This window comes from Oncorhynchus nerka, linkage group LG14 (assembly GCF_034236695.1).
Source record: "Oncorhynchus nerka isolate Pitt River linkage group LG14, Oner_Uvic_2.0, whole genome shotgun sequence".
Taxonomy (NCBI): Eukaryota; Metazoa; Chordata; class Actinopteri; order Salmoniformes; family Salmonidae; genus Oncorhynchus; species Oncorhynchus nerka.
The window spans coordinates 95,120,783-95,146,034 of NC_088409.1; the positions used below are offsets into that span (position 1 = coordinate 95,120,783).

Sequence of the window (25,252 nt, forward strand, 5' to 3'; positions counted from 1 at the left end):
CACAACAACACGCACACACAACAACACGCACACACACGCCAACACGCACACACAACAACACGCACACACACGCACACACACACCAACACGCACACACACCAACACGCACACACACGCACACACACACCAACACACACACACACCAACATGCACACACAACAACACGCACACACACGCACACACACCAACACGCACACACACCAACACGCACACACACCAACACGCACACACAACAACACACACACCAACACGCACACACACCAACACGCACACACACCAACACGCACACACACCAACACACACACACACCAACACATACACACACACACACACACACACACACAGTGTCAATGACAGATATCAGGTATGATAGTTTGAACCCTGTGTCCACTGTATCACGTCAACTGACGAAATGCATTATTATTATGCAACACTCACATTTCTATACTCGTTGTTCAGGTAGGTGTCATTCTTGATGTTGTCGGAGTAGCCAATCCGCTCACGGATAGCTTGTGCCTACAGAACATTCAAAGAGTTGAGGGGAGTAATGTAAGTAAAAATACTTTAAAGTATTTTTGGGATATCTGTACTTTACTTTCCTATTTATATTTTTTGCCAACTTTAACTTTTACATCACTACATTCCTAAAGAAAATAATGTATTTTTTACTCCATACATTTTCCCTGACACCAAAAAGTACTTGGTCTAATTCACACACTTATTAAGAGAACATCCCTGGTCATCCCTACTGCCTCTGATCTGGAGGTCTCACTAAACAGAGAACATCCCTGGTCATCCCTACTGCCTCTGATCTGGAGGTCTCACTAAACAGAGAACATCCCTGGCCATCCCTACTGCCTCTGATCTGGAGGTCTCACTAAACAGAGAACATCCCTGGTCATCCCTACTGCCTCTGATCTGGAGGACTCACTAAACAGAGAACATCCCTGGTCATCCCTACTGCCTCTGATCTGGAGGTCTCACTAAACAGAGAACATCCCTGGCCATCCCTACTGCCTCTGATCTGGAGGTCTCACTAAACAGAGAACATCCCTGGTCATCCCTACAGCCTTTGATCTGGAGGACTCACTAAACAGAGAACATCCCTGGTCATCTACTGCCTTTGATCTGGAGGACTCACTAAACAGAGAACATCCCTGGTCATCCATCCCTACAGCCTTTGATCTGGAGGTCTCACTAAACAGAGAACATCCCAGGTCATCCCTACTGCCTCTGATCTGGAGGTCTCACTAAACAGAGAACATCCCTGGTCATCCCTACTGCCTCTGATCTGGAAGTCTCACTAAACAAAGAACATCCCTGGTCATCCCTACTGCCTCTGATCTGGAGGTCTCACTAAACAGAGAACATCCCTGGTCATCCCTACTGCCTCTGATCTGGAGGTCTCACTAAACAGAGAACATCCCTGGTCATCCCTACTGCCTCTGATCTGGAGGTCTCACTAAACAGAGAACATCCCTGGTCATCCCTACTGCCTCTGATCTGGAGGTCTCACTAAACAGAGAACATCCCTGGTCATCCCTACTGCCTTTGATCTGGAGGTCTCACTAAACAGAGAACATCCCTGGTCATCCCTACTGCCTCTGATCTGGAGGTCTCACTAAACAGAGAACATCCCTGGTCATCCCTACTGCCTTTGATCTGGCGGAAACACAAATACTTTGTTTGTAAATTATGTCTGTGTGTTGGAGTGTCCCTGGCTATCTGTCCATTTTTTTTTTCAATACAAGAAAATTGTGCCATACAAGGAATTTGAAATGGTTTATACTTTTGATACTTAAGTATATTTAAAACCATTTTTGTTTTTACTTTTACTCAAGTAGTATTTTACTGGGTGACTTCTACTCAAGTATGACAATTGAGTACTTTTTCCACCACTGGGAATAACAAAACAGAATGTATGAATCGAGCTTGTGATTATAACACTTGACAGAGGTAAAACAGAGACAGGTAAAACAGAGACAGGTAAAACAGAGACAGGTAAAACAGAGACAGAGACAGGTAAAACAGAGACAGGTAAAACAGAGACAGAGACAGGTAAAACAGAGACAGGTAAAACAGAGACAGGTAAAACAGAGACAGAGACAGGTAAAACAGAGACAGAGACAGGTAAAACAGAGACAGGTAAAACAGACAGAGACAGGTAAAACAGGGACAGAGACAGGTAAAACAGGGACAGAGACAGGTAAAACAGAGATAGGTAAAACAGAGACAGGTAAAACAGGGACAGGTAAAACAGAGACAGGTAAAACAGGGACAGGTAAAACAGAGACAGGTAAAACAGGGACAGAGACAGGTAAAACAGAGAGAGAGCAGGTAAAACAGAGACAGGTAAAACAGAGACAGGAAAAACAGGGACATAGACAGGTAAAACAGGGACAGGTAAAACAGGGACAGAGACAGGTAGAACAGGGACAGGTAAAACAGACAGGTAAAACAGGGACAGAGACAGGTAGAACAGGGACAGGTAAAACAGGGACAGGTAAAACAGGGACAGGTAAAACAGGGACAGAGACAGGTAAAACAGAGAGAGAGCAGGTAAAACAGAGACAGGTAAAACAGAGACAGGAAAAACAGGGACATAGACAGGTAAAACAGGGACAGGTAAAACAGGGACAGAGACAGGTAGAACAGGGACAGGTAAAACAGACAGGTAAAACAGGGACAGAGACAGGTAGAACAGGGACAGGTAAAACAGGGACAGGTAAAACAGGGACAGAGACAGGTAAAACAGAGACAGAGACAGGTAAAACAGAGACAGGTAAAACAGAGACAGAGACAGGTAGAACAGGGACAGGTAAAACAGACAGGTAAAACAGGGACAGAGACAGGTAGAACAGGGACAGGTAAAACAGGGACAGGTAAAACAGGGACAGGTAAAACAGGGACAGAGACAGGTAAAACAGAGACAGAGACAGGTAAAACAGGGACAGGTAAAACAGAGACAGGTAAAACAGAGACAGGTAAAACAGAGACAGAGACAGGTAGAACAGGGACAGGTAAAACAGACAGGTAAAACAGGGACAGAGACAGGTAGAACAGGGACAGGTAAAACAGGGACAGGTAAAACAGGGACAGGTAAAACAGGGACAGAGACAGGTAAAACAGAGACAGAGACAGGTAAAACAGGGACAGGTAAAACAGAGACAGGTAAAACAGAGACAGGTAAAACAGAGACAGGTAAAACAGGTCAGTCTGAGGTCAACAGGTAGATATCAAATGGCAGGTGAGTCTCACCTTCTCCTCAGCAGCCTTCTTGGTCTCTACATCCATCCATCTTAGGTGGTCTAAGTTACTGATGAATACGTCCCGTATCACAGAGATCATCTCTTCCATCTAAACACACACACACACACACACACACACACACACACACACACACACACACACACACACACACACACACTTTAAACAGATCAGTATGTACTGATAATGTCTCTATTGTGGATCTCAGCCCAGGTTCCTCTGGAACAGAATGTGATAGGCATCTCTTCTTTCAGAGTGTTAAGGAAAACAATGCTTTAGAGTGAACTTAAAATGAGCTTAAAATAGCTGTGTATGTGTCAGAGGCCTGACAAAACGTTTCGTAGAAAATATGTGGTTGGATCACAATCTGTGTGAGCATAAACTCAATGGTATGAGACCCTATTGTGTCAGCCAATGGGTGACCTGAACAGGCTTACGGACACACACTCTCCCCCCACCCCCTCGTGAACCTCACCAGTTCTTTGCTCTCCCCAGAAAAGGACTCCTCTACGTACAGTCTTCCGACAGCGTTGTCCATATTGTTGTTGACGTAGATGACACACTGCCGCCAAACCGCCGCCTCCGACGTGGCACCGTACAGCGCCTGCAGGGGGGGGAGCAGGGCATGGCTCACACTGATGACATCACACACACCAGAGAAATAGTGAGATGTAGGAAGAGAAGACGGACTAGAGAGAAAGGCGGGAGGTGAGAGTGAAAGGACGAGGAGATGGCGTGTCTGTACCTTGCGGAAGGCTTTCCTGGTGTCCCTGTACTGTCTGCTCAAACCCACCACCATGTTCATGACAAAACGCCACACCATGTAGTTCTGCAGGACTCTGGAAACAACAACATGGAAACACCACACCAGCGACTACAGTTGATCTACAATGTACTAGAAATGAGAACGTTTGAATAACTGACGCTTCTCATCATATTATAATGATGTGCTTTTCTCAGTGTTCTCAGTGTGCTTGGCTAGGATAGGGTGGAGTCAATGTTCTCAGTGTACCTGGCTAGAATAGGGTTGAGTCAATGTTCTCAGTGTACCTGGCTAGAATAGGGTTGAGTCAGTGTTCTCAGTGTGATTGGCTAGGATAGGGTTGAGTCAATGTTCTCAGTGTGCTTGGCTAGAAAAGGGTTGAGTCAATGTTCTCAGTGTGCTTGGCTAGAATAGGGTTGAGTCAATGTTCTCAGTGTGCTTGGCTAGAATAGGGTTGAGTCAATGTTCTCAGTGTCTGGCTAGGATGGTTGTCAATGTTCTGGCTAGGATAGGGTTGAGTCAATGTTCTCAGTGTGCTTGGCTAGAAATAGGGTTGAGTCAATGTTTTCAGTGTGCTTGGCTAGAATAGGGTTAGTCAATGATAGGATAGGGTTGAGTCAATGTTCTCAGTGTACTTGGGTAGGATATGGTTGAGTCAATGTTCTCAGTGTGCTTGGCTAGGATAGGGTTGAGTCAATGTTCTCAGTGTGCTTGGCTAGGATAGGGTTGAGTCAATGTTATCAGTGTGCTTGGCTAGGATAGGGTTGAGTCAATGTTCTCAGTGACTTGGCTAGGATAGGGTTGAGTCAATGTTCTCAGTGTTCTTGGCTAGGATAGGGTTGAGTCAATGTTCTGGCTAGGATAGGGTTGAGTCAATGTTCTCAGTGTACTTGGCTAGAATAGGGTTGAGTCAATGTTCTCAGTGTGCTTGGCTAGAATAGGGTTGAGTCAATGTTCTCAGTGTGCTTGGCTAGAATAGGGTTGAGTCAATGTTCTCAGTGTGCTTGGCTAGGATAGGGTTGAGTCAATGTTCTCAGTGTGCTTGGCTAGGATAGGGTTGAGTCAATGTTCTCAGTGTGCTTGGCTAGGATAGGGTTGAGTCAATGTTCTCAGTGTGCTTGGCTAGGATAGGGTTGAGTCAATGTTCTCAGTGTTCTTGGCTAGGATAGGGTTGAGTCAATGTTCTCAGTGTTGCTTGGCTAGGATAGGGTTGAGTCAATGTTCTCAGTGTGCTTGGCTAGGATAGGGTTGAGTCAATGTTCTGTTCTTCAGTAGGGTTGAGTCAATGTTTGGCTGAGTCAATGTTTTCATAGATAGGGTTGAGTCAATGTTCTCAGTGTGCTTGGCTAGGATAGGGTTGAGTCAAATGTTCTGGCAGTGTGTCAATGTTTCAGTGCTTGGCTAGGATAGGGTTGAGTCAATGTTCTCAGTGTACTTGGCTAGGATAGGGTTGAGTCAATGTTCTCAGTGTGCTTGGCTAGGATAGGGTTGAGTCAATGTTTCTCAGTGTGCTTGGCTAGGATAGGGTTGAGTCAATGTTCTTGGCTAGGATAGGGTTGAGTCAATGTTCTCAGTGTACTTGGCTAGGATAGGGTTGAGTCAATGTTCTCAGTGTACTTGGCTAGGATAGGGTTGAGTCAATGTTCTCAGTGTGCTTGGCTAGGATAGGGTTGAGTCAATGTTCTCAGTGTGCTTGGCTAGGATAGGGTTGAGTCAATGTTCTCAGTGTGCTTGGCTAGGATAGGGTTGAGTCAATGTTCTAGAATAGGGGTTGAGTCAATGTTCTCAGTGTTCTTGGCAGGATAGGGTTGTTCTCAGTGTACTTGGCTAGGATAGGGTTGAGTCAATGTTCTCAGTGTGCTTGGCTAGGATAGGGTTGAGTCAATGTTCTCAGTGTGCTTGGCTAGGATAGGGGGTTGTTCTCAGTGGCTAGAATAGGGTTGAGTCAATGTTCTCAGTGTGCTTGGCTAGGATAGGGTTGAGTCAATGTTTCTCAGTGTGCTTGGCTAGAATAGGGTTGAGTCAATGTTCTCAGTGTGCTTGGCTAGAATAGGGTTGAGTCAATGTTCTCAGTGTGCTTGGCTAGGATAGGGTTGAGTCAATGTTCTCAGTGTGCTTGGCTAGGATAGGGTTGAGTCAATGTTCTCAGTGTGCTTGGCTAGGATAGGGTTGAGTCAATGTTCTCAGTGTTCTTGGCTAGGATAGGGTTGAGTCAATGTTCTCAGTGTACTTGGCTAGGATAGGGTTGAGTCAATGTTCTCAGTGTTCTTGGCTAGAATAGGGTTGAGTCAATGTTCTCAGTGTGCTTGGCTAGAATAGGGTTGAGTCAATGTTCTCAGTGTGCTTGGCTAGAATAGGGTTAGTCAATGTTTTCATAGGATAGGGTTGAGTCAATGTTCTCAGTGTGCTTGGCTAGATAGGTTGAGGATAGGGTTGAGTCAATGTTCTCAGTGTGCTTGGCTCAATGGATAGATAGGGTTGAGTCAATGTTCTCAGTTCTTGTGTTTCTCAGTCTTGGCTAGGATAGGGTTGAGTCAAATGTTCTCTAGGATAGGGTTGAGTCAATGTTCTCAGTGACTTGGCTAGGATAGGGTTGAGTCAATGTTCTCAGTGTTCTTGGCTAGGATGTTCTCACCTCTTAGTGTACTTGGCTAGAATAGAATAGGGTTGAGTCAATGTTCCCAGTGTGCTTGGCTACAATAGGGTTGAGTCAATGTTTTCAGTGTGCTTGGCTAGAATAGGGTTGAGTCAATGTTCTTGGCAGGGTTGAGTCAATGTTCTTGGCTGGCTAGGATAGGGTTGAGTCAATGTTCTCAGTGTGCTTGGCTAGGATAGGGTTGAGTCAATGTTCTCAGTGTGGCTAGAATAGGGTTGAGTCAATGTTTTCAGTGTGCTTGGCTAGGATAGGGTTGAGTCAATGTTCTCAGTGTACTTGGCTAGGATAGGGTTGAGTCAATGTTCTCAGTGTGCTTGGCTAGGATAGGGTTGAGTCAATGTTCTCAGTGCACTTGGCTAGGATAGTGTTGAGTCAATGTTCTCAGTGTGCTTGGCTAGGATAGGGTTGTGTCAATGTTCTCAGTGTGCTTGGCTAGGATAGGGTTGAGTCAATGTTCTCAGTGTGCTTGGCTAGAATAGGGTTGAGTCAATGTTCTCAGTGTGCTTGGCTAGGATAGGGTTGAGTCAATGTTCTCAGTGTGCTTGGCTAGGATAGGGTTGAGTCAATGTTTCTCAGTTGAGTCAATGTTCTCAGTGTGGCTCAAGGATAGGGTTGAGTCAATGTTCTCAGTGTACTTGGCTAGGATAGGGTTGAGTCAATGTTCTCAGTGTGCTTGGCTAGGATAGGGTTGAGTCAATGAGGGTTGAGTCAATGTCAATAGGGTTGAGTCAATGTTCTCAGTGTGCTTGGCTAGGATAGGGTTGAGTCAATGTTCTCAGTGTGCTTGGCTAGGATAGGGTTGAGTCAATGTTCTTCAGATGTGAGCTTGGCTAGAATAGGGTTGAGTCAATGTTTTCAGTGTGCTTGGCTAGGATAGGGTTGAGTCAATGTTCTCAGTGTGCTTGGCTAGGATAGGGTTGAGTCAATGTTTTCAGTGTGCTTGGCTAGGATAGGGTTGAGTCAATGTTCTCAGTGTCAATGTTCTAGGATAGGGTTGAGTCAATGTTCTCAGTGTGCTTGGCTAGGATAGGGTTGAGTCAATGTTTTCAGTGTACTTGGCTAGGATAGGGTTGAGTCAATGTTCTCAGTGTTCTTGGCTAGGATAGGGTTGAGTCAATGTTCTCAGTGTGTTCTCTTGGCTAGGATAGGGTTGAGTCAATGTTCTCAGTGTCTTGGCTAGTGTTGACTTGTTCTCTAGGATAGGGTTGAGTCAATGTTCTCAGTGTGCTTGGCTAGGATAGGGTTGAGTCAATGTTCTCAGTGTGCTTGGCTAGTCAATAGTGGGTTGAGTCAATGTTTCTCAGTGTGCTTGGCTAGGATAGGGTTGAGTCAATGTTCTCAGTGTGCTTGGCTAGGATAGGGTTGAGTCAATGTTCTCAGTGTGCTTGGCTAGGATAGGGTTGAGTCAATGTTCTCAGTGTTCTTGGCTAGGATAGGGTTGAGTCAATGTTCTCAGTGTACTTGGCTAGGATAGGGTTGAGTCAATGTTCTCAGTGTGCTTGGCTAGGATAGGGTTGAGTCAATGTTCTCAGTGTGCTTGGCTAGAATAGGGTTGAGTCAATGTTCTCAGTGTGCTTGGCTAGAATAGGGTTGAGTCAATGTTTTCAGTGTGCTTGGCTAGGATAGGGTTGAGTCAATGTTCTCAGTGTACTTGGCTAGGATAGGGTTGAGTCAATGTTCTCAGTGTGCTTGGCTAGGATAGGGTTGAGTCAATGTTCTCAGTGTGCTTGGCTAGAATAGGGTTGAGTCAATGTTCTAGTGTGGTTGAGCTGAATAGGGTTGAGTCAATGTTCTCAGTGTGCTTGGCTAGGATAGGGTTGAGTCAATGTTTACTTCAGCTTGGCTGGATAGGGTTGAGTCAATGTTCTCAGTGTGCTTGGCTAGAATAGGGTTGAGTCAATGTTTTCAGTGTGCTTGGCTAGATAGGGTTGATAGGGTTGAGTCAATGTTCTCAGTGTTCTCACTTGGCTAGAATATGGTTGAGTCAATGTTGAGTCAATTCTCAGTGTGCTTGGCTAGGATAGGGTTGAGTCAATGTTCTCAGTGTGCTTGGCTAGGATAGGGTTGAGTCAATGTTCTCAGTGTGCTTGGCTAGAATAGGGTTGAGTCAATGTTCTCAGTGTACTTGGCTAGGATAGGGTTGAGTCAATGTTCTCAGTGTACTTGGCAAAGATAGGGTTGAGTCAATGTTCTCAGTGTTCTTGGCTAGGATAGGGTTGAGTCAATGTTCTCACTTGGCTAGGATAGGGTTGAGTCAATGTTCTCAGTGTACTTGGCTAGGATAGGGTTGAGTCAATGTTCTCAGTGTGCTTGGCTAGGATAGGGTTGAGTCAATGTTCTCAGTGTACTTGGCTAGGATAGGGTTGAGTCAATGTTCTCAGTGTGCTTGGCTAGAATAGGGTTGAGTCAATGTTTTCAGTGTGCTTGGCTAGAATAGGGTTGAGTCAATGTTTTCAGTGTGCTTGGCTAGGATAGGGTTGAGTCAATGTTCTCAGTGTACTTGGCTAGTTCTCAATAGGGGTTGAGTCAATGTTCTCAGTGTGCTTACTAGGATAGGGTTGTCAATGTTTTCAGTGTAGGATAGGGTTGAGTCAATGTTCTCAGTGTGCTTGGCTAGATAGGGTTGAGTCAATGTTCTCAGTGTGCTTGGCTAGAATAGGGTTGAGTCAATGTTCTCAGTGTACTTGGCTAGGATAGGGTTGAGTCAATGTTCTCAGTGTGCTTGGCTAGGATAGGGTTGAGTCAATGTTCTCAGTGTGCTTGGCTAGGATAGGGTTGAGTCAATGTTCAGTCAGTGTACTTGGTCAATGTTCTCAGTGTGCTTGGCTAGGATAGGGTTGAGTCAATGTTCTCAGTGTACTTGGCTAGGATAGGGTTGAGTCAATGTTCTCAGTGTACTTGGCAAAGATAGGGTTGAGTCAATGTTCTCAGTGTGCTTGGCTAGGATAGGGTTGAGTCAATGTTTTCAGTGTGCTTGGCTAGGATAGGGTTGAGTCAATGTTCTCAGTGTTCTTGGCTAGGATAGGGTTGAGTCAATGTTCTCAGTGTACTTGGCTAGGATAGGGTTGAGTCAATGTTCTCAGTGTTCTTGGCTAGTCAATGTTCTCAGTGTGTATAGGGTTGAGTCAATGTTCTCAGTGTGTACTTGGCTAGAATAGGGTTGAGTCAATGTTCTCAGTATGCTTGGCTAGGATTCGGTTGAGTCAATGTTCTCACCTCTTAGTGTGCTTGGCTAGAATAGGGTTGAGTCAATGTTCTCAGTGTGCTTGGCTAGAATAGGGTTGAGTCAATGTTCTCAGTGTGCTTGGCTAGGATAGGGTTGAGTCAATGTTCTCAGTGTACTTGGCTAGGATAGGGTTGAGTCAATGTTCTCAGTGTGCTTGGCTAGAATAGGGTTGAGTCAATGTTTTCAGTGTGCTTGGCTAGAATAGGGTTGAGTCAATGTTCTCAGTGTGCTTGGCTAGAATAGGGTTGAGTCAATGTTTTCAGTGTGCTTGGCTAGAATAGGGTTGAGTCAATGTTTTCAGTGTGCTTGGCTAGAATAGGGTTGAGTCAATGTTCTCAGTGTGCTTGGCTAGGATAGGGTTGAGTCAATGTTCTCAGTGTGCTTGGCTAGGATAGGGTTGAGTCAATGTTTTCAGTGTGCTTGGCTAGGATAGGGTTGAGTCAATGTTCTCAGTGTACTTGGCTAGGATAGGGTTGAGTCAATGTTCTCAGTGTTCTTGGCTAGGATAGGGTTGAGTCAATGTTCTCAGTGTTCTTGGCTAGGATAGGGTTGAGTCAATGTTCTCACCTCTTAGTGTACTTGGCTAGAATAGGGTTGAGTCAATGTTCTCCGTGTGCTTGGTTAGAATAGGGTTGAGTCAATGTTCTCAGTGTGCTTGGCTAGAATAGGGTTGAGTCAATGTTCTCAGTGTGCTTGGCTAGGATAGGGTTGAGTCAATGTTCTCAGTGTGCTTGGCTAGGATAGGGTTGAGTCAATGTTCTCAGTGTGCTTGGCTAGGATAGGGTTGAGTCAATGTTCTCAGTGTACTTGGCTAGGATAGGGTTGAGTCAATGTTCTCAGTGTTCTTGGCTAGGATAGGGTTGAGTCAATGTTCTCAGTGTGCTTGGCTAGAATAGGGTTGAGTCAATGTTCTCAGTGTGCTTGGCTAGAATAGGGTTGAGTCAATGTTCTCAGTGTGCTTGGCTAGAATAGGATAGGGTTGAGTCAATGTTTTCAGTGTGCTTGGCTAGGATAGGGTTGAGTCAATGTTTTCAGTGTGCTTGGCTAGGATAGGGTTGAGTCAATGTTCTCAATGTCAGTGCTTGGCTAGGATAGGGTTGAGTCAATGTTCTCAGTGTTCTTGGCTAGAGTCAATAGTGGTTGAGTCAATGTTCTCACCTCTTAGTGTACTTGGCTAGAATAGGGTTGAGTCAATGTTCTCAGTGTGCTTGGCTAGAATAGGGTTGAGTCAATGTTCTCAGTGTGCTTGGCTAGAATAGGGTTGAGTCAATGTTCTCAGTGTGCTTGGCTAGAATAGGGTTGAGTCAATGTTCTCAGTGTGCTTGGCTAGGATAGGGTTGAGTCAATGTTCTCAGTGTGCTTGGCTAGGATAGGGTTGAGTCAATGTTCTCAGTGTGCTTGGCTAGGATAGGGTTGAGTCAATGTTCTCAGTGTACTTGGCTAGGATAGGGTTGAGTCAATGTTCTCAGTGTACTTGGCTAGGATAGGGTTGAGTCAATGTTTCTCAGTGTTCTTGGCTAGAATAGGGTGTCAATGTTCTCAGTGCTTGGCTTGGCTAGAATAGGGTTGAGTCAATGTTCTCAGTGTGCTTGGCTAGGATAGGGTTGAGTCAATGTTCTCAGTGTGCTTGGCTAGGATAGGGTTGAGTCAATGTTCTCAGTGTGCTTGGCTAGGATAGGGTTGAGTCAATGTTCTCAGGTTGAGTGTTCTTGGCTAGGATAGGGTTGAGTCAATGTTCTCAGTGTGCTTGGCTAGGATAGGGTTGAGTCAATGTTCTCAGTGTTCTTGGCTAGGATAGGGTTGAGTCAATGTTTCTCTCAGTGTGCTTGGCTAGAATAGGGTTGAGTCAATGTTCTCAGTGTGCTTGGCTAGAATAGGGTTGAGTCAATGTTCTCAGTGTGCTTGGCTAGAATAGGGTTGAGTCAATGTTCTCAGTGTGCTTGGCTAGGATAGGGTTGAGTCAATGTTTCTCAGTGTGCTTGGCTAGGATAGGGTTGAGTCAATGTTCTGTTCTCAGTTGAGTCAATGTTCTCAGTGTGCTTGGCTAGGATAGGGTTGAGTCAATGTTCTCAGTGTTCTTGGCTAGGATAGGGTTGAGTCAATGTTCTCAGTGTGTGGCTAGGATAGGGTTGAGTCTCAGTGTCTTGGCTAGGATAGGGTTGAGTCAATGTTCTCAGTGTGCTTGGCTAGGATAGGGTTGAGTCAATGTTTTCAGTGTGCTTGGCTAGAATAGGGTTGAGTCAATGTTTTCAGTGTGCTTGGCTAGGATAGGGTTGAGTCAATGTTCTCAGTGATAGGGTTGAGTCAATGTTCTCAGTGTGCTTGGCTAGGATAGGGTTGAGTCAATGTTCTCAGTGTGCTTGGCTAGAATAGGGTTGTCAATGCTAGGATAGGGTTGAGTCAATGTTCTCAGTGTACTTGGCTAGGATAGGGTTGAGTCAATGTTCTCAGTGTGCTTGGCTAGGATAGTTGGTTGAGTCAATGTTCTCAGTGTGCTTGGCTAGAATAGGGTTGAGTCAATGTTCTTCAGTGTGCTTGGCTAGGATAGGGTTGAGTCAATGTTTCAGTGTACTTGCTTGGCTAGGATAGGGTTGAGTCAATGTTCTCAGTGTGCTTGGCTAGGATAGGGTTGAGTCAATGTTCTCAGTGTGCTTGGCTAGGATAGGGTTGAGTCAATGTTCTCAGTGTGCTTGGCTAGGATAGGGTTGAGTCAATGTTCTTCTTGAGCTAGTGTACTTGGCTAGATAGGGTTGAGTCAATGTTCTCAGTGTGCTTGGCTAGGATAGGGTTGAGTCAATGTTCTCAGTGTGCTTGGCTAGAATAGGGTTGAGTCAATGTTCTCAGTGGCTAGGATACTTCTTGGCTAGGTCAATAGGGTTGAGTCAATGTTTCAGTCTAGGATAGTGTGCTTGGCTAGGATAGGGTTGAGTCAATGTTCTCAGTGTGCTTGGCTAGAATAGGGTTGAGTCAATGTTTTCAGTGTGCTTGGCTAGAATAGGGTTGAGTCAATGTTCTCAGTGTTCTTGGCTTGGCTAGGATAGGGTTGAGTCAATGTTCTCAGTGTGCTAGGATAGGGTTAGTCAATAGGGTTGAGTCAATGTTTTCAGTGTGCTTGGCTAGGATAGGGTTGAGTCAATGTTCTCAGTGTGCTTGGCTAGGATAGGGTTGAGTCAATGTTCTCAGTGTACTTGGCTAGGATAGGGTTGAGTCAATGTTCTCAGTGTTCTTGGCTAGGATAGGGTTGAGTCAATGTTCTCAGTGTGCTTGGCTAGAATAGGGTTGAGTCAATGTTCTCAGTGTGCTTGGCTAGGATAGGGTTGAGTCAATGTTTTCAGTGTGCTTGGCTAGGATAGGGTTGAGTCAATGTTCTCAGTGTGCTTGGCTAGGATAGGGTTGAGTCAATGTTCTCAGTGTACTTGGCTAGGATAGGGTTGAGTCAATGTTCTCAGTGTGCTTGGCTAGGATAGGGTTGAGTCAATGTTCTCAGTGTACTTGGCTAGGATAGGGTTGAGTCAATGTTCTCAGTGTTCTTGGCTAGAATAGGGTTGAGTCAATGTTCTCAGTGTACTTGGCTAGGATAGGGTTGAGTCAATGTTCTCAGTGTACTTGGCTAGGATAGGGTTGAGTCAATGTTCTCAGTGTGCTTGGCTAGAATAGGGTTGAGTCAATGTTTTCAGTGTGCTTGGCTAGAATAGGGTTGAGTCAATGTTTTCAGTGTACTTCGCTAGGATAGGGTTGAGTCAATGTTCTCAGTGTGCTTGGCTAGGATAGGGTTGAGTCAATGTTCTCAGTGTGCTTGGCTAGGATAGGGTTGAGTCAATGTTCTCAGTGTGCTTGGCTAGGATAGGGTTGAGTCAATGTTCTCAGTGTGCTTGGCTAGGATAGGGTTGAGTCAATGTTCTCAGTGTACTTGGCTAGGATAGGGTTGAGTCAATGTTCTCAGTGTGCTTGGCTAGGATAGGGTTGAGTCAATGTTCTCAGTGTGCTTGGCTAGAATAGGGTTGAGTCAATGTTTTCAGTGTGCTTGGCTAGAATAGGGTTGAGTCATTGTTCTCAGTGTACTTGGCTAGGATAGGGTTGAGTCAATGTTCTCAGTGTACTTGGCTAGGATAGGGTTGAGTCAATGTTCTCGGTGTTCTTGACTAGGATAGGGTTGAGTCAATGTTCTCACCTTAGTGTACTTGGATAGAATAGGATTGAGTCAATGTTCTCAGTGTGCTTGGCTAGGATTGGGTTGAGTCAATGTTCTCAGTGTGCTTGGCTAGGATAGGGTTGAGTCAATGTTCTCAGTGTGCTTGGCTAGAATAGGGTTGAGTCAATGTTCTCAGTGTGTTGAGTCAATGTTCTGGCTAGAATAGGGTTGAGTCAATGTTCTCAGTGTACTTGGCTAGGATAGGGTTGAGTCAATGTTCTCAGTGTGCTTGGCTAGGATAGGGTTGAGTCAATGTTCTCACTTGGCTAGAATAGGGTTGAGTCAATGTTCTCAGTGCTTAGGATAGGGTTGAGTCAATGTTCTCAGTGTGCTTGGCTAGGATAGGGTTGAGTCAATGTTTCAGTGTGCTTGGCTAGGATAGGGTTGAGTCAATGTTCTCAGTGTGCTTGGCTAGAATAGGGTTGAGTCAATGTTCTCAGTGTGCTTGGCTAGAATAGGGTTGAGTCAATGTTCTCAATGTTCTCAGTGTACTTGGCTAGGATAGGGTTGAGTCAATGTTCTCAGTGTGCTTGGCTAGGATAGGGTTGAGTCAATGTTTCTCAGTGTTGTCAATGTTGGCTAGAATAGGGTTGAGTCAATGTTTTCAGGGTGTGCTTGGCTAGAATAGGGTTGAGTCAATGTTTTCAGTGTACTTGGCTAGGGGATATGGGTTGATAGTCAATGTTCTCAGTGTGCTTGGCTAGGATAGGGTTGAGTCAATGTTCTCAGTTCTTGGCAAGATAGGGTTGAGTCAATGTTCTCAGTGTGCTTGGCTAGAATAGGGTTGAGTCAATGTTTTTCAGAACAGGGTTGAGTCAATGTTTCAGTGTTCTTGGCTAGGATAGGGTTGAGTCAATGTTCTCAGTGTTCTTGGCTAGGATAGGGTTGAGTCAATGTTCTCAGTGTTCTTGGCTAGGATAGGGTTGAGTCAATGTTCTCACCTCTTAGTGTACTTGGCTAGAATAGGGTTGAGTCAATGTTCTCAGTATGCTTGGCTAGGATAGGGTTGAGTCAATGTTCTCTCAGTGTGCTTGGCTAGAATAGGGTTGAGTCAATGTTCTCAGTCTGCTTGGCTAGAATAGGGTTGAGTCAATGTTGGCTAGAATAGGGTTGAGTCATGTTCTCAGTGTACTTGGCTAGAATAGGGTTGAGTCAATGTTCTCAGTGTGCTTGGCTAGAATAGGGTTGAGTCAATGTCAATGGCTAGGATAGGGTGAGTCAATGTTCTCAGTGTTCTTGGCTAGAATAGGGTTGAGTCAATGTTCTCAGTGTGCTTGGCTAGAATAGGGTTGAGTCAATGTTTTCAGTGTGCTTGGCTAGATAGGGTTGAGTCAATGTTCTCAGTGTGCTTGGCTAGGATAGGTTGAGTCAATGTTCTCAGTCAATGTTTCTCAGTGTGGCTTGGCTCAGTGCTTGGCTAGGATAGGGTTGAGTCAATGTTCTCAGTGTGCTTGGCTAGAATAGGGTTGAGTCAATGTTTTCTGAGTCTTGGCAGGATAGGGTTGAGTCAATGTTCTCAGTGTGCTTGGCTAGGATAGGGTTGAGTCAATGTTCTCAGTGTGCTTGGCTAGAATAGGGTTGAGTCAATGTTCTCAGTGTGCTTGGCTAGGATAGGGTTGAGTCAATGTTCTCAGTGTGCTTGGCTAGGATAGGGTTGAGTCAATGTTCTCAGTGTGCTTGGCTAGGATAGGGTTGAGTCAATGTTCTCAGTGTGCTTGGCTAGGATAGGGTTGAGTCAATGTTCTCAGTGTACTTGGCTAGGATAGGGTTGAGTCAATGTTCTCAGTGTGCTTGGCTAGAATAGGGTTGAGTCAATGTTCTCAGTGTGCTAGGATAGGGTTGAGTCAATGTTCTCAGAATAGGGTAGGGTTGAGTCAATGTTCTCAGTGTGCTTGGCTAGAATAGGGTTGAGTCAATGTTCTCAGTGTGCTTGGCTAGGATAGGGTTGAGTCAATGTTTCTCATGTCAGTGTACTTGGCTAGGATAGGGTTGAGTCAATGTTCTCAGTGTTCTTGGCTAGGAAATGTTCTCAGTGTACTTGGCTAGGATAGGGTTGAGTCAATGTTCTCAGTGTTCTTGGCTAGGATAGGGTTGAGTCAATGTTCTCAGTGTGCTTCAGTGTGCTTGGCTAGAATAGGGTTGAGTCAATGTTCTCAGTGTGCTTGGCTAGAATAGGGTTGAGTCAATGTTCTCAGTGTGCTTGGCTAGGATAGGGTTGAGTCAATGTTCTCAGTGTGCTTGGCTAGGATAGGGTTGAGTCAATGTTCTCAGTGTGCTTGGCTAGATAGGGTTGAGTCAATGTTCTCAGTGTGCTTGGCTCAGATAGGGTTGAGTCAATGTTTTCAGTGTGCTTGGCTAGAATAGGGTTGAGTCAATGTTTTCAGTGTGCTTTGCTAGAATAGGGTTGAGTCAATGTTCTCTAGAATAGGGTTGAGTCAATGTTCTCAGTGTGCTTGGCTAGAATAGGGTTGAGTCAATGTTCTCAGTGTTCTTGGCTAGGATAGGGTTGAGTCAATGTTCTCACCTCTTAGTGTACTTGGCTAGAATAGGGTTGAGTCAATGTTCTCAGTATGCTTGGCTAGGATTCGGTTGAGTCAATGTTCTCACCTCTTAGTGTGCTTGGCTAGAATAGGGTTGAGTCAATGTTCTCAGTGTGCTTGGCTAGAATAGGGTTGAGTCAATGTTCTCAGTGTGCTTGGCTAGATAGGGTTGAGTCAATGTTCTCAGTGTACTTGGCTAGGATAGGGTTGAGTCAATGTTCTCAGTGTGCTTGGCTAGAATAGGGTTGAGTCAATGTTTTCAGTGTGCTTGGCTAGAATAGGGTTGAGTCAATGTTTTCAGTCTACTTCGCTAGGATAGGGTTGAGTCAATGTTCTCAGTGTGCTTGGCTAGGATAGGGTTGAGTCAATGTTCTCAGTGTGCTTGGCTAGGATAGGGTTGAGTCAATGTTCTCAGTGTGCTTGGCTAGGATAGGGTTGAGTCAATGTTCTCAGTGTTCTTGGCTAGGATAGGGTTGAGTCAATGTTCTCAGTGTACTTGGCTAGGATAGGGTTGAGTCAATGTTCTCAGTGTTCTTGGCTAGGATAGGGTTGAGTCAATGTTCTCTCAGTGTCACTTGGCTAGAATAGGGTTGAGTCAATGTTCTCAGTGTTCTTGGCTAGGATAGGGTTGAGTCAATGTTCTCACCTCTTAGTGTGCTTGGCTAGAATAGGGTTGAGTCAATGTTCTGAGTCTGCTTGGCTAGAATAGGGTTGAGTCAATGTTCTCAGTGTGCTTGGCTAGGATAGGGTTGAGTCAATGTTCTCAGTGTGCTTGGCTAGGATAGGGTTGAGTCAATGTTCTCAGTGCACTTGGCTAGGATAGGGTTGAGTCAATGTTCTCAGTGTACTTGGCTAGGATAGGGTTGAGTCAATGTTCTCAGTGTACTTGGCTAGGATAGGGTTGAGTCAATGTTCTCAGTGTTCTTGGCTAGGATAGGGTTGAGTCAATGTTCTCACCTAGGATAGGGTTCAATGTTCTCAGTGTACTTGGCTAGAATAGGGTTGAGTCAATGTTCTCAGTCTGCTTGGCTAGAATAGGGTTGAGTCAATGTTCTCAGTGTGCTTGGCTAGAATCGGGTTGAGTTAATGTTCTCAGTGTGCTTGGCTAGGATTCGGTTGAGTCAATGTTCTCAGTGCACTTGGCTAGGATAGGGTTGAGTCAATGTTCTCACCTCTTAGTGTACTTGGCTAGAATAGGGTTGAGTCAATGTTCTCAGTATGCTTGGCTAGGATTCGGTTGAGTCAATGTTCTCACTTGGCTAGGATAGGGTTGAGTCAGTGTGCTTGGCTAGAATAGGGTTGAGTCAATGTTCTGAGTCTGCTTGGCTAGAATAGGGTTGAGTCAATGTTCTCAGTGTGCTTGGCTAGAATAGGGTTGAGTCAATGTTTTCAGTGTGCTTGGCTAGAATAGGGTTGAGTCAATGTTTTCAGTCTACTTCGCTAGGATAGGGTTGAGTCAATGTTCTCAGTGTGCTTGGCTAGGATAGGGTTGAGTCAATGTTCTCAGTGTGCTTTGCTAGAACAGGGTTGAGTCAATGTTCTCAGTGTTCTTGGCTAGGATATGGTTGAGTCAATGTTCTCAGGGTTGAGTCAATGTTCTACTTGGCTAGGATAGGGTTGAGTCAATGTTCTCAGTGTGCTTGGCAAAGATAGGGTTGAGTCAATGTTGTGCTTCTAGAATAGGGTTGAGTGTTTCAGTGTGCTTGCTTGGCTAGAATAGGGTTGAGTCAATGTTTTTTCAGTCTACTTGAGTCAACGCTAGGATAGGGTTGAGTCAATGTTCTCAGTGTGCTTGGCTAGGATAGGGTTGAGTCAATGTTCTCAGTGTTCTTGGCTAGGATAGGGTTGAGTCAATGTTCTCACCTCTTAGTGTGCTTGGCTAGAATAGGGTTGAGTCAATGTTCTCAGTCTGCTTGGCTAGAATAGGGTTGAGTCAATGTTCTCAGTGTGCTTGGCTAGGATAGGGTTGAGTCAATGTTCTCAGTGTGCTTGGCTAGGATAGGGTTGAGTCAATGTTCTCAGTGTGTTCTTGGCTAGATAGGGTTGAGTCAATGTTCTCAGTGTGCTTGGCTAGAATAGGGTTGAGTCAATGTTTTCAGTGTGCTTGGCTAGAATAGGGTTGAGTCAATGTTCTCAGTGTTCTTGGCTAGGATAGGGTTGAGTCAATGTTCTCAGTGTACTTGGCTAGGATAGGGTTGAGTTGTTCTCAGTACTTGGCAATAGGTTGAGTCAATGTTCTCAGTGTTCTTGGCTAGATAGGGTTGAGTCAATGTTCTCAGTGTACTTGGCTAGGATAGGGTTGAGTCAATGTTCTCACCTCAGTGTACTTGGCTAGAATAGGGTTGAGTCAATGTTCTCAGTGTGCTTGGCTAGGATAGGGTTGAGTCAATGTTTCAGTTCTCACCTCTTAGTGTGCTTGGCTAGAATAGGGTTGAGTCAATGTTCTCAGTGTGCTTGGCTAGAATAGGGTTGAGTCAATGTTCTCAGTGTGCTTGGCTAGAATAGGGTTGAGTCAATGTTCTCAGTGTACTTGGCTAGGATAGGGTTGAGTCAATGTTCTCAGTGTTCTTGGCTAGAATAGGGTTGAGTCAATGTTCTCAGTGTACTTGGCTAGGATAGGGTTGAGTCAATGTTCTCAGTGTACTTGGCTAGGATAGGGTTGAGTCAATGTTCTCAGTGTTCTTGGCTAGAATAGGGTTGAGTCAATGTTCTCAGTGTGCTTGGCTAGGATAGGGTTGAGTCAATGTTCTCAGTGTGCTTGGCTAGAATAGGGTTGAGTCAATGTTCTCAGTGTGCTTGGCTAGAATAGGGTTGAGTCAATGTTCTCAGTGTGCTTGGCTAGGATAGGGTTGAGTCAATGTTCTCAGTGTGCTTGGCTAGGATAGGGTTGAGTCAATGTTCTCAGTGTGCTTGGCTAGAATAGGGTTGAGTCAATGTTTTCAGTGTGCTTTGCTAGAACAGGGTTGAGTCAATGTTCTCAGTGTTCTTGGCTAGGATAGGGTTGAGTCAATGTTCTCAGTGTACTTGGCTAGGATAGGGTTGAGTCAATGTTCTCAGTCTGCTTGGCTAGAATAGGGTTGAGTCAATGTTCTCAATGTTCTCTTGGCTAGTGTGCTTGGCTAGAATCGGGTTGAGTCAATGTTTTCAGTGTACTTGGCTAGGATAGGGTTGAGTCAATGTTCTCAGTGTTCTTGGCTAGAATAGGGTTGAGTCAATGTTCTCAGTGTACTTGGCTAGGATAGGGTTGAGTCAATGTTCTCAGTGTGCTTGGCTAGGAATAGGGTTGAGTCAATGTTCTCAGTGTGCTTGGCTAGAATAGGGTTGAGTCAATGTTCTCTTGGCTAGGATAGGGTTGAGTCAATGTTCTCAGTGTGCTTGGCTAGAATAGGGTTGAGTCAATGTTTTCAGTGTGCTTGGCTAGAATAGGGTTGAGTCAATGTTTTCAGTGTACTTGGCTAGGATAGGGTTGAGTCAATGTTCTCAGTGTTCTTGGCTAGAATAGGGTTGAGTCAATGTTCTCAGTGTACTTGGCTAGGATAGGGTTGAGTCAATGTTCTCAGTGTACTTGGCAAAGATAGGGTTGAGTCAATGTTCTCAGTGTGCTTGGCTAGAATAGGGTTGAGTCAATGTTCTCAGTGTGCTTGGCTAGGATAGGGTTGAGTCAATGTTCTCAGTGTGCTTGGCTAGGATAGGGTTGAGTCAATGTTCTCAGTGTACTTGGCTAGGATAGGGTTGAGTCAATGTTCTCAGTGTGCTTGGCTAGGATAGGGTTGAGTCAATGTTCTCAGTGTGCTTTGCTAGAACAGGGTTGAGTCAATGTTCTCAGTGTTCTTGGCTAGGATAGGGTTGAGTCAATGTTCTCAGTGTGCTTGGCTAGAATAGGGTTGAGTCAATGTTTTCAGTGTGCTTGGCTAGAACAGGGTTGAGTCAATGTTCTCAGTGTTCTTGGCTAGGATAGGGTTGAGTCAATGTTCTCACCTCTTAGTGTACTTGGCTAGAATAGGGTTGAGTCAATAGGGTTGAGTCAATGTTCTCAGTATGCTTGGCTAGGATTCGGTTGAGTCAATGTTCTCACCTCGTAGTGTGCTTGGCTAGAATAGGGTTGAGTCAATGTTCTGAGTCTGCTTGGCTAGAATAGGGTTGAGTCAATGTTCTCAGTGTGCTTGGCTAGAATCAGGTTGAGTCAATGTTTTCAGTGTGCTTGGCTAGAATAGGGTTGAGTCAATGTTTTCAGTCTACTTCGCTAGGATAGGGTTGAGTCAATGTTTTCAGTCTGCTAGGATAGGGTTTCAATGCTAGGTGCTTGGCAAAGATAGGGTTGAGTCAATGTTCTCAGTGTGCTTGGCTAGGATAGGGTTGAGTCAATGTTCTTCTGCTTGAGCTAGAATAGGGTTGAGTCAATGTTCTCAGTGTGCTTGGCTAGGATAGGGTTGAGTCAATGTTCTCAGTGTGCTTTGCTAGAACAGGGTTGAGTCAATGTTCTCAGTGTTCTTGGCTAGGATATGGTTGAGTCAATGTTCTCAGTGTACTTGGCTAGGATAGGGTTGAGTCAATGTTCTCAGTGTTCTTGGCTAGGATAGGGTTGAGTCAATGTTCTCAGTGTACTTGGCTAGAATAGGGTTGAGTCAATGTTCTCAGTGTTCTTGGCTAGGATAGGGTTGAGTCAATGTTCTCACCTCTTAGTGTGCTTGGCTAGAATAGGGTTGAGTCAATGTTCTGAGTCTGCTTGGCTAGAATAGGGTTGAGTCAATGTTCTCAGTGTGCTTGGCTAGGCTAGGGTTGAGTCAATGTCCTCAGCGTGCTTGGCTAGGATAGGGTTGAGTCAATGTTCTCAGTGCACTTGGCTAGGATAGGGTTGAGTCAATGTTCTCAGTGTACTTGGCAAAGATAGGGTTGTGTCAATGTTCTCAGTGTACTTGGCTAGGATAGGGTTGAGTCAATGTTCTCAGTGTTCTTGGCTAGGATAGGGTTGAGTCAATGTTCTCACCTCTTAGTGTACTTGGCTAGAATAGGGTTGAGTCAATGTTCTCAGTATGCTTGGCTAGGATAGGGTTGAGTCAATGTTCTCAGTGTGCTTGGCTAGAATAGGGTTGAGTCAATGTTCTCAGTGTGCTTGGCTAGGATAGGGTTGAGTCAATGTTCTCAGTGTGCTTGGTCAATGTTCTCAGTGCTTGGAATAGGGTTGAGTCAATGTTTTCAGTGTGTCAATGTTTGGCTAGAATAGGGTTGAGTCAATGTTCTCAGTGTTTCCTCAGTGTACTTGGCTAGGATATGGGTTGAGTCAATGTTCTCAGTGCACTTGGCTAGGATAGGGTTGAGTCAATGTTCTCAGTGTACTTGGCTAGGATAGGGTTGAGTCAATGTTCTCAGTGTACTTGGCTAGGATAGGGTTGAGTCAATGTTCTCAGTGTTCTTGGCTAGGATAGGGTTGAGTCAATGTTCTCACCTCTTAGTGTACTTGGCTAGAATAGGGTTGAGTCAATGTTCTCAGTGTGCTTGGCTAGGATAGGGTTGAGTCAATGTTCTCACCTCTTAGTGTACTTGGCTAGAATAGGGTTGAGTCAATGTTCTCAGTCTGCTTGGCTAGAATAGGGTTGAGTCAATGTTCTCAGTGTGCTTGGCTAGGATAGGGTTGAGTCAATGTTCTCAGTGTGCTTGGCTAGGATAGGGTTGAGTCAATGTTCTGAGTCTGCTTGGCTAGAATAGGGTTGAGTCAATGTTCTCAGTGTGCTTGGCTAGGATAGGGTTGAGTCAATGTTCTCAGTGTGCTTGGCTAGGATAGGGTTGAGTCAATGTTCTCAGTTTACTTGGCAAAGATAGGGTTGAGTCAATGTTCTCAGTGTGCTTGGCTAGAATAGGGTTGAGTCAATGTTTTCAGTGTGCTTTGTCAATAGAACAGGTTGAGTCAATGTTCTCAGTGTTCTTGGCTAGGATAGGGTTGAGTCAATGTTCTCAGTGTACTTGGCTAGGATAGGGTTGAGTCAATGTTCTCAGTGTTCTTGGCTAGGATAGGGTTGAGTCAATGTTCTCACCTCTTAGTGTACTTGGCTAGAATAGGGTTGAGTCAATGTTCTCAGTATGCTTGGCTAGGATTCGGTTGAGTCAATGTTCTCACCTCTTAGTGTGCTTGGCTAGAATAGGGTTGAGTCAATGTTCTCAGTCTGCTTGGCTAGAATAGGGTTGAGTCAATGTTCTCAGTGTGCTTGGCTAGAATCGGGTTGAGTCAATGTTTTCAGTGTGTCAATGTTCTCAGATTTCTTCTGCTAGGATAGGGTTGAGTCAATGTTCTCAGTGTTCTTGGCTAGAATAGGGTTGAGTCAATGTTCTCAGTGTGCTTGGCTAGGATAGGGTTGAGTCAATGTTCTCAGGTTGAGTCAATGTTCTCAGTGTGCTTGGCTAGAATAGGGTTGAGTCAATGTTTTCAGTGTGCTTGGCTAGAATAGGGTTGAGTCAATGTTTTCAGTGTACTTCGCTAGGATAGGGTTGAGTCAATGTTCTCAGTGTGCTTGGCTAGGATAGGGTTGAGTCAATGTTCTCAGTGTGCTTGGCTAGGATAGGGTTGAGTCAATGTTTTCAGTGTACTTGGCTAGGATAGGGTTGAGTCAATGTTCTCAGTGTTCTTGGCTAGGATAGGGTTGAGTCAATGTTCTCAGTGTACTTGGCTAGGATAGGGTTGAGTCAATGTTCTCAGTGTTCTTGGCTAGGATAGGGTTGAGTCAATGTTCTCACCTCTTAGTGTACTTGGCTAGAATAGGGTTGAGTCAATGTTCTCAGTGTTCAATGTTCTCAGTGTTCTTGGCTAGGATAGGGTTGAGTCAATGTTCTCACCTCTTAGTGTGCTTGGCTAGAATAGGGTTGAGTCAATGTTCTCAGTCTGCTTGGCTAGAATAGGGTTGAGTCAATGTTCTCAGTGTGCTTGGCTAGGATAGGGTTGAGTCAATGTTCTCAGTTTACTTGGCAAAGATAGGGTTGAGTCAATGTTCTCAGTGTGCTTGGCTAGAATAGGGTTGAGTCAATGTTTTCAGTGTGCTTTGCTAGAACAGGGTTGAGTCAATGTTCTCAGTGTTCTTGGCTAGGATAGGGTTGAGTCAATGTTCTCAGTGTACTTGGCTAGGATAGGGTTGAGTCAATGTTCTCAGTGTTCTTGGCTAGGATAGGGTTGAGTCAATGTTCTCACCTCTTAGTGTACTTGGCTAGAATAGGGTTGAGTCAATGTTCTCAGTATGCTTGGCTAGGATAGGGTTGAGTCAATGTTCTCACCTCTTAGTGTGCTTGGCTAGAATAGGGTTGAGTCAATGTTCTCAGTCTGCTTGGCTAGAATAGGGTTGAGTCAATGTTCTCAGTGTGCTTGGCTAGAATCGGGTTGAGTCAATGTTTTCAGTGTGGCTTGAGTCAATGTTCTCAGTGTTCTTGGCTAGGATAGGGTTGAGTCAATGTTCTCAGTGTTCTTGGCTAGAATAGGGTTGAGTCAATGTTCTCAGTGTTCTTGGCTAGAATAGGGTTGAGTCAATGTTCTCAGTGTGCTTGGCTAGGATAGGGTTGAGTCAATGTTCTCAGTGTGCTTGGCTAGGATAGGGTTGAGTCAATGTTCTCAGTGTGCTTGGCTAGGATAGGGTTGAGTCAATGTTTTCAGTGTACTTGGCTAGGATAGGGTTGAGTCAATGTTCTCAGTGTTCTTGGCTAGGATAGGGTTGAGTCAATGTTCTCAGTGTTCTTGGCTAGGATAGGGTTGAGTCAATGTTTCAGTGTACTTGGCTAGAATAGGGTTGAGTCAATGTTCTCAGTATGCTTGGCTAGAATAGGGTTGAGTCAATGTTCTCACTTCTAGGATAGTTGAGTCAATGTTCTCACCTGTAGTTGGCTAGAATAGGGTTGAGTCAATGTTCTCAGTCTGCTTGGCTAGAATAGGGTTGAGTCAATGTTATCAGTGTGCTTGGCTAGAATCGGGTTGAGTCAATGTTTTCAGTGTACTTGGCTAGGATAGGGTTGAGTCAATGTTCTCAGTGTTCTTGGCTAGAATAGGGTTGAGTCAATGTTTTCAGTGTGCTTGGCTAGAATAGGGTTGAGTCAATGTTTTCAGTCTAGTCAATGTTCTCAGTGTGCTTGGGATAGGGTTGAGTCAATGTTCTCAGTGTGCTTGGCTAGCTAGGGGATAGGGTTGAGTCAATGTTCTCAGTGTGCTTGGCTAGGATAGGGTTGAGTCAATGTTCTCAGTGTGTTTTCAGTGTACTTGGCTAGGATAGGGTTGAGTCAATGTTCTCAGTGTTCTTGGCTAGGATAGGGTTGAGTCAATGTTCTCAGTGTACTTGGCTAGGATAGGGTTGAGTCAATGTTCTCAGTGTTCTTGGCTAGGATAGGGTTGAGTCAATGTTCTCACCTCTTAGTGTACTTGGCTAGAATAGGGTTGAGTCAATGTTCTCAGTGTTCTTGGCTAGGATAGGGTTGAGTCAATGTTCTCACCTCTTAGTGTGCTTGGCTAGGATAGGGTTGAGTCAATGTTCTCACCTCTTAGTCTACTTGGCTAGGATAGGGTTGAGTCAATGTTCTCAGTGTGCTTGGCTAGGATAGGGTTGAGTCAATGTTCTCAGCGTGCTTGGCTAGGATAGGG

General features: G+C 44.9%; 1 protein-coding gene across 4 annotated transcripts in view; it reads right to left on the reverse strand.

Moving 5' to 3' along the window:
- The window catches only part of LOC115122076 (neprilysin-like), a 126,865-nt gene that overhangs the window by 10,837 nt on the left and 90,776 nt on the right, over nucleotides 1-25,252 (reverse strand). For all 4 annotated transcript variants that reach the window (XM_065000578.1, XM_065000577.1, XM_065000576.1 and 1 more), the window contains exons 12-15: nucleotides 4,013-4,106; nucleotides 3,743-3,871; nucleotides 3,259-3,357; nucleotides 439-516 (exon numbers count right to left, since the gene is read on the reverse strand). In XM_065000578.1, the coding sequence (XP_064856650.1) occupies nucleotides 439-516; nucleotides 3,259-3,357; nucleotides 3,743-3,871; nucleotides 4,013-4,106 (400 nt within the window). The remainder of the gene's footprint in view (nucleotides 1-438; nucleotides 517-3,258; nucleotides 3,358-3,742; nucleotides 3,872-4,012; nucleotides 4,107-25,252) is intronic.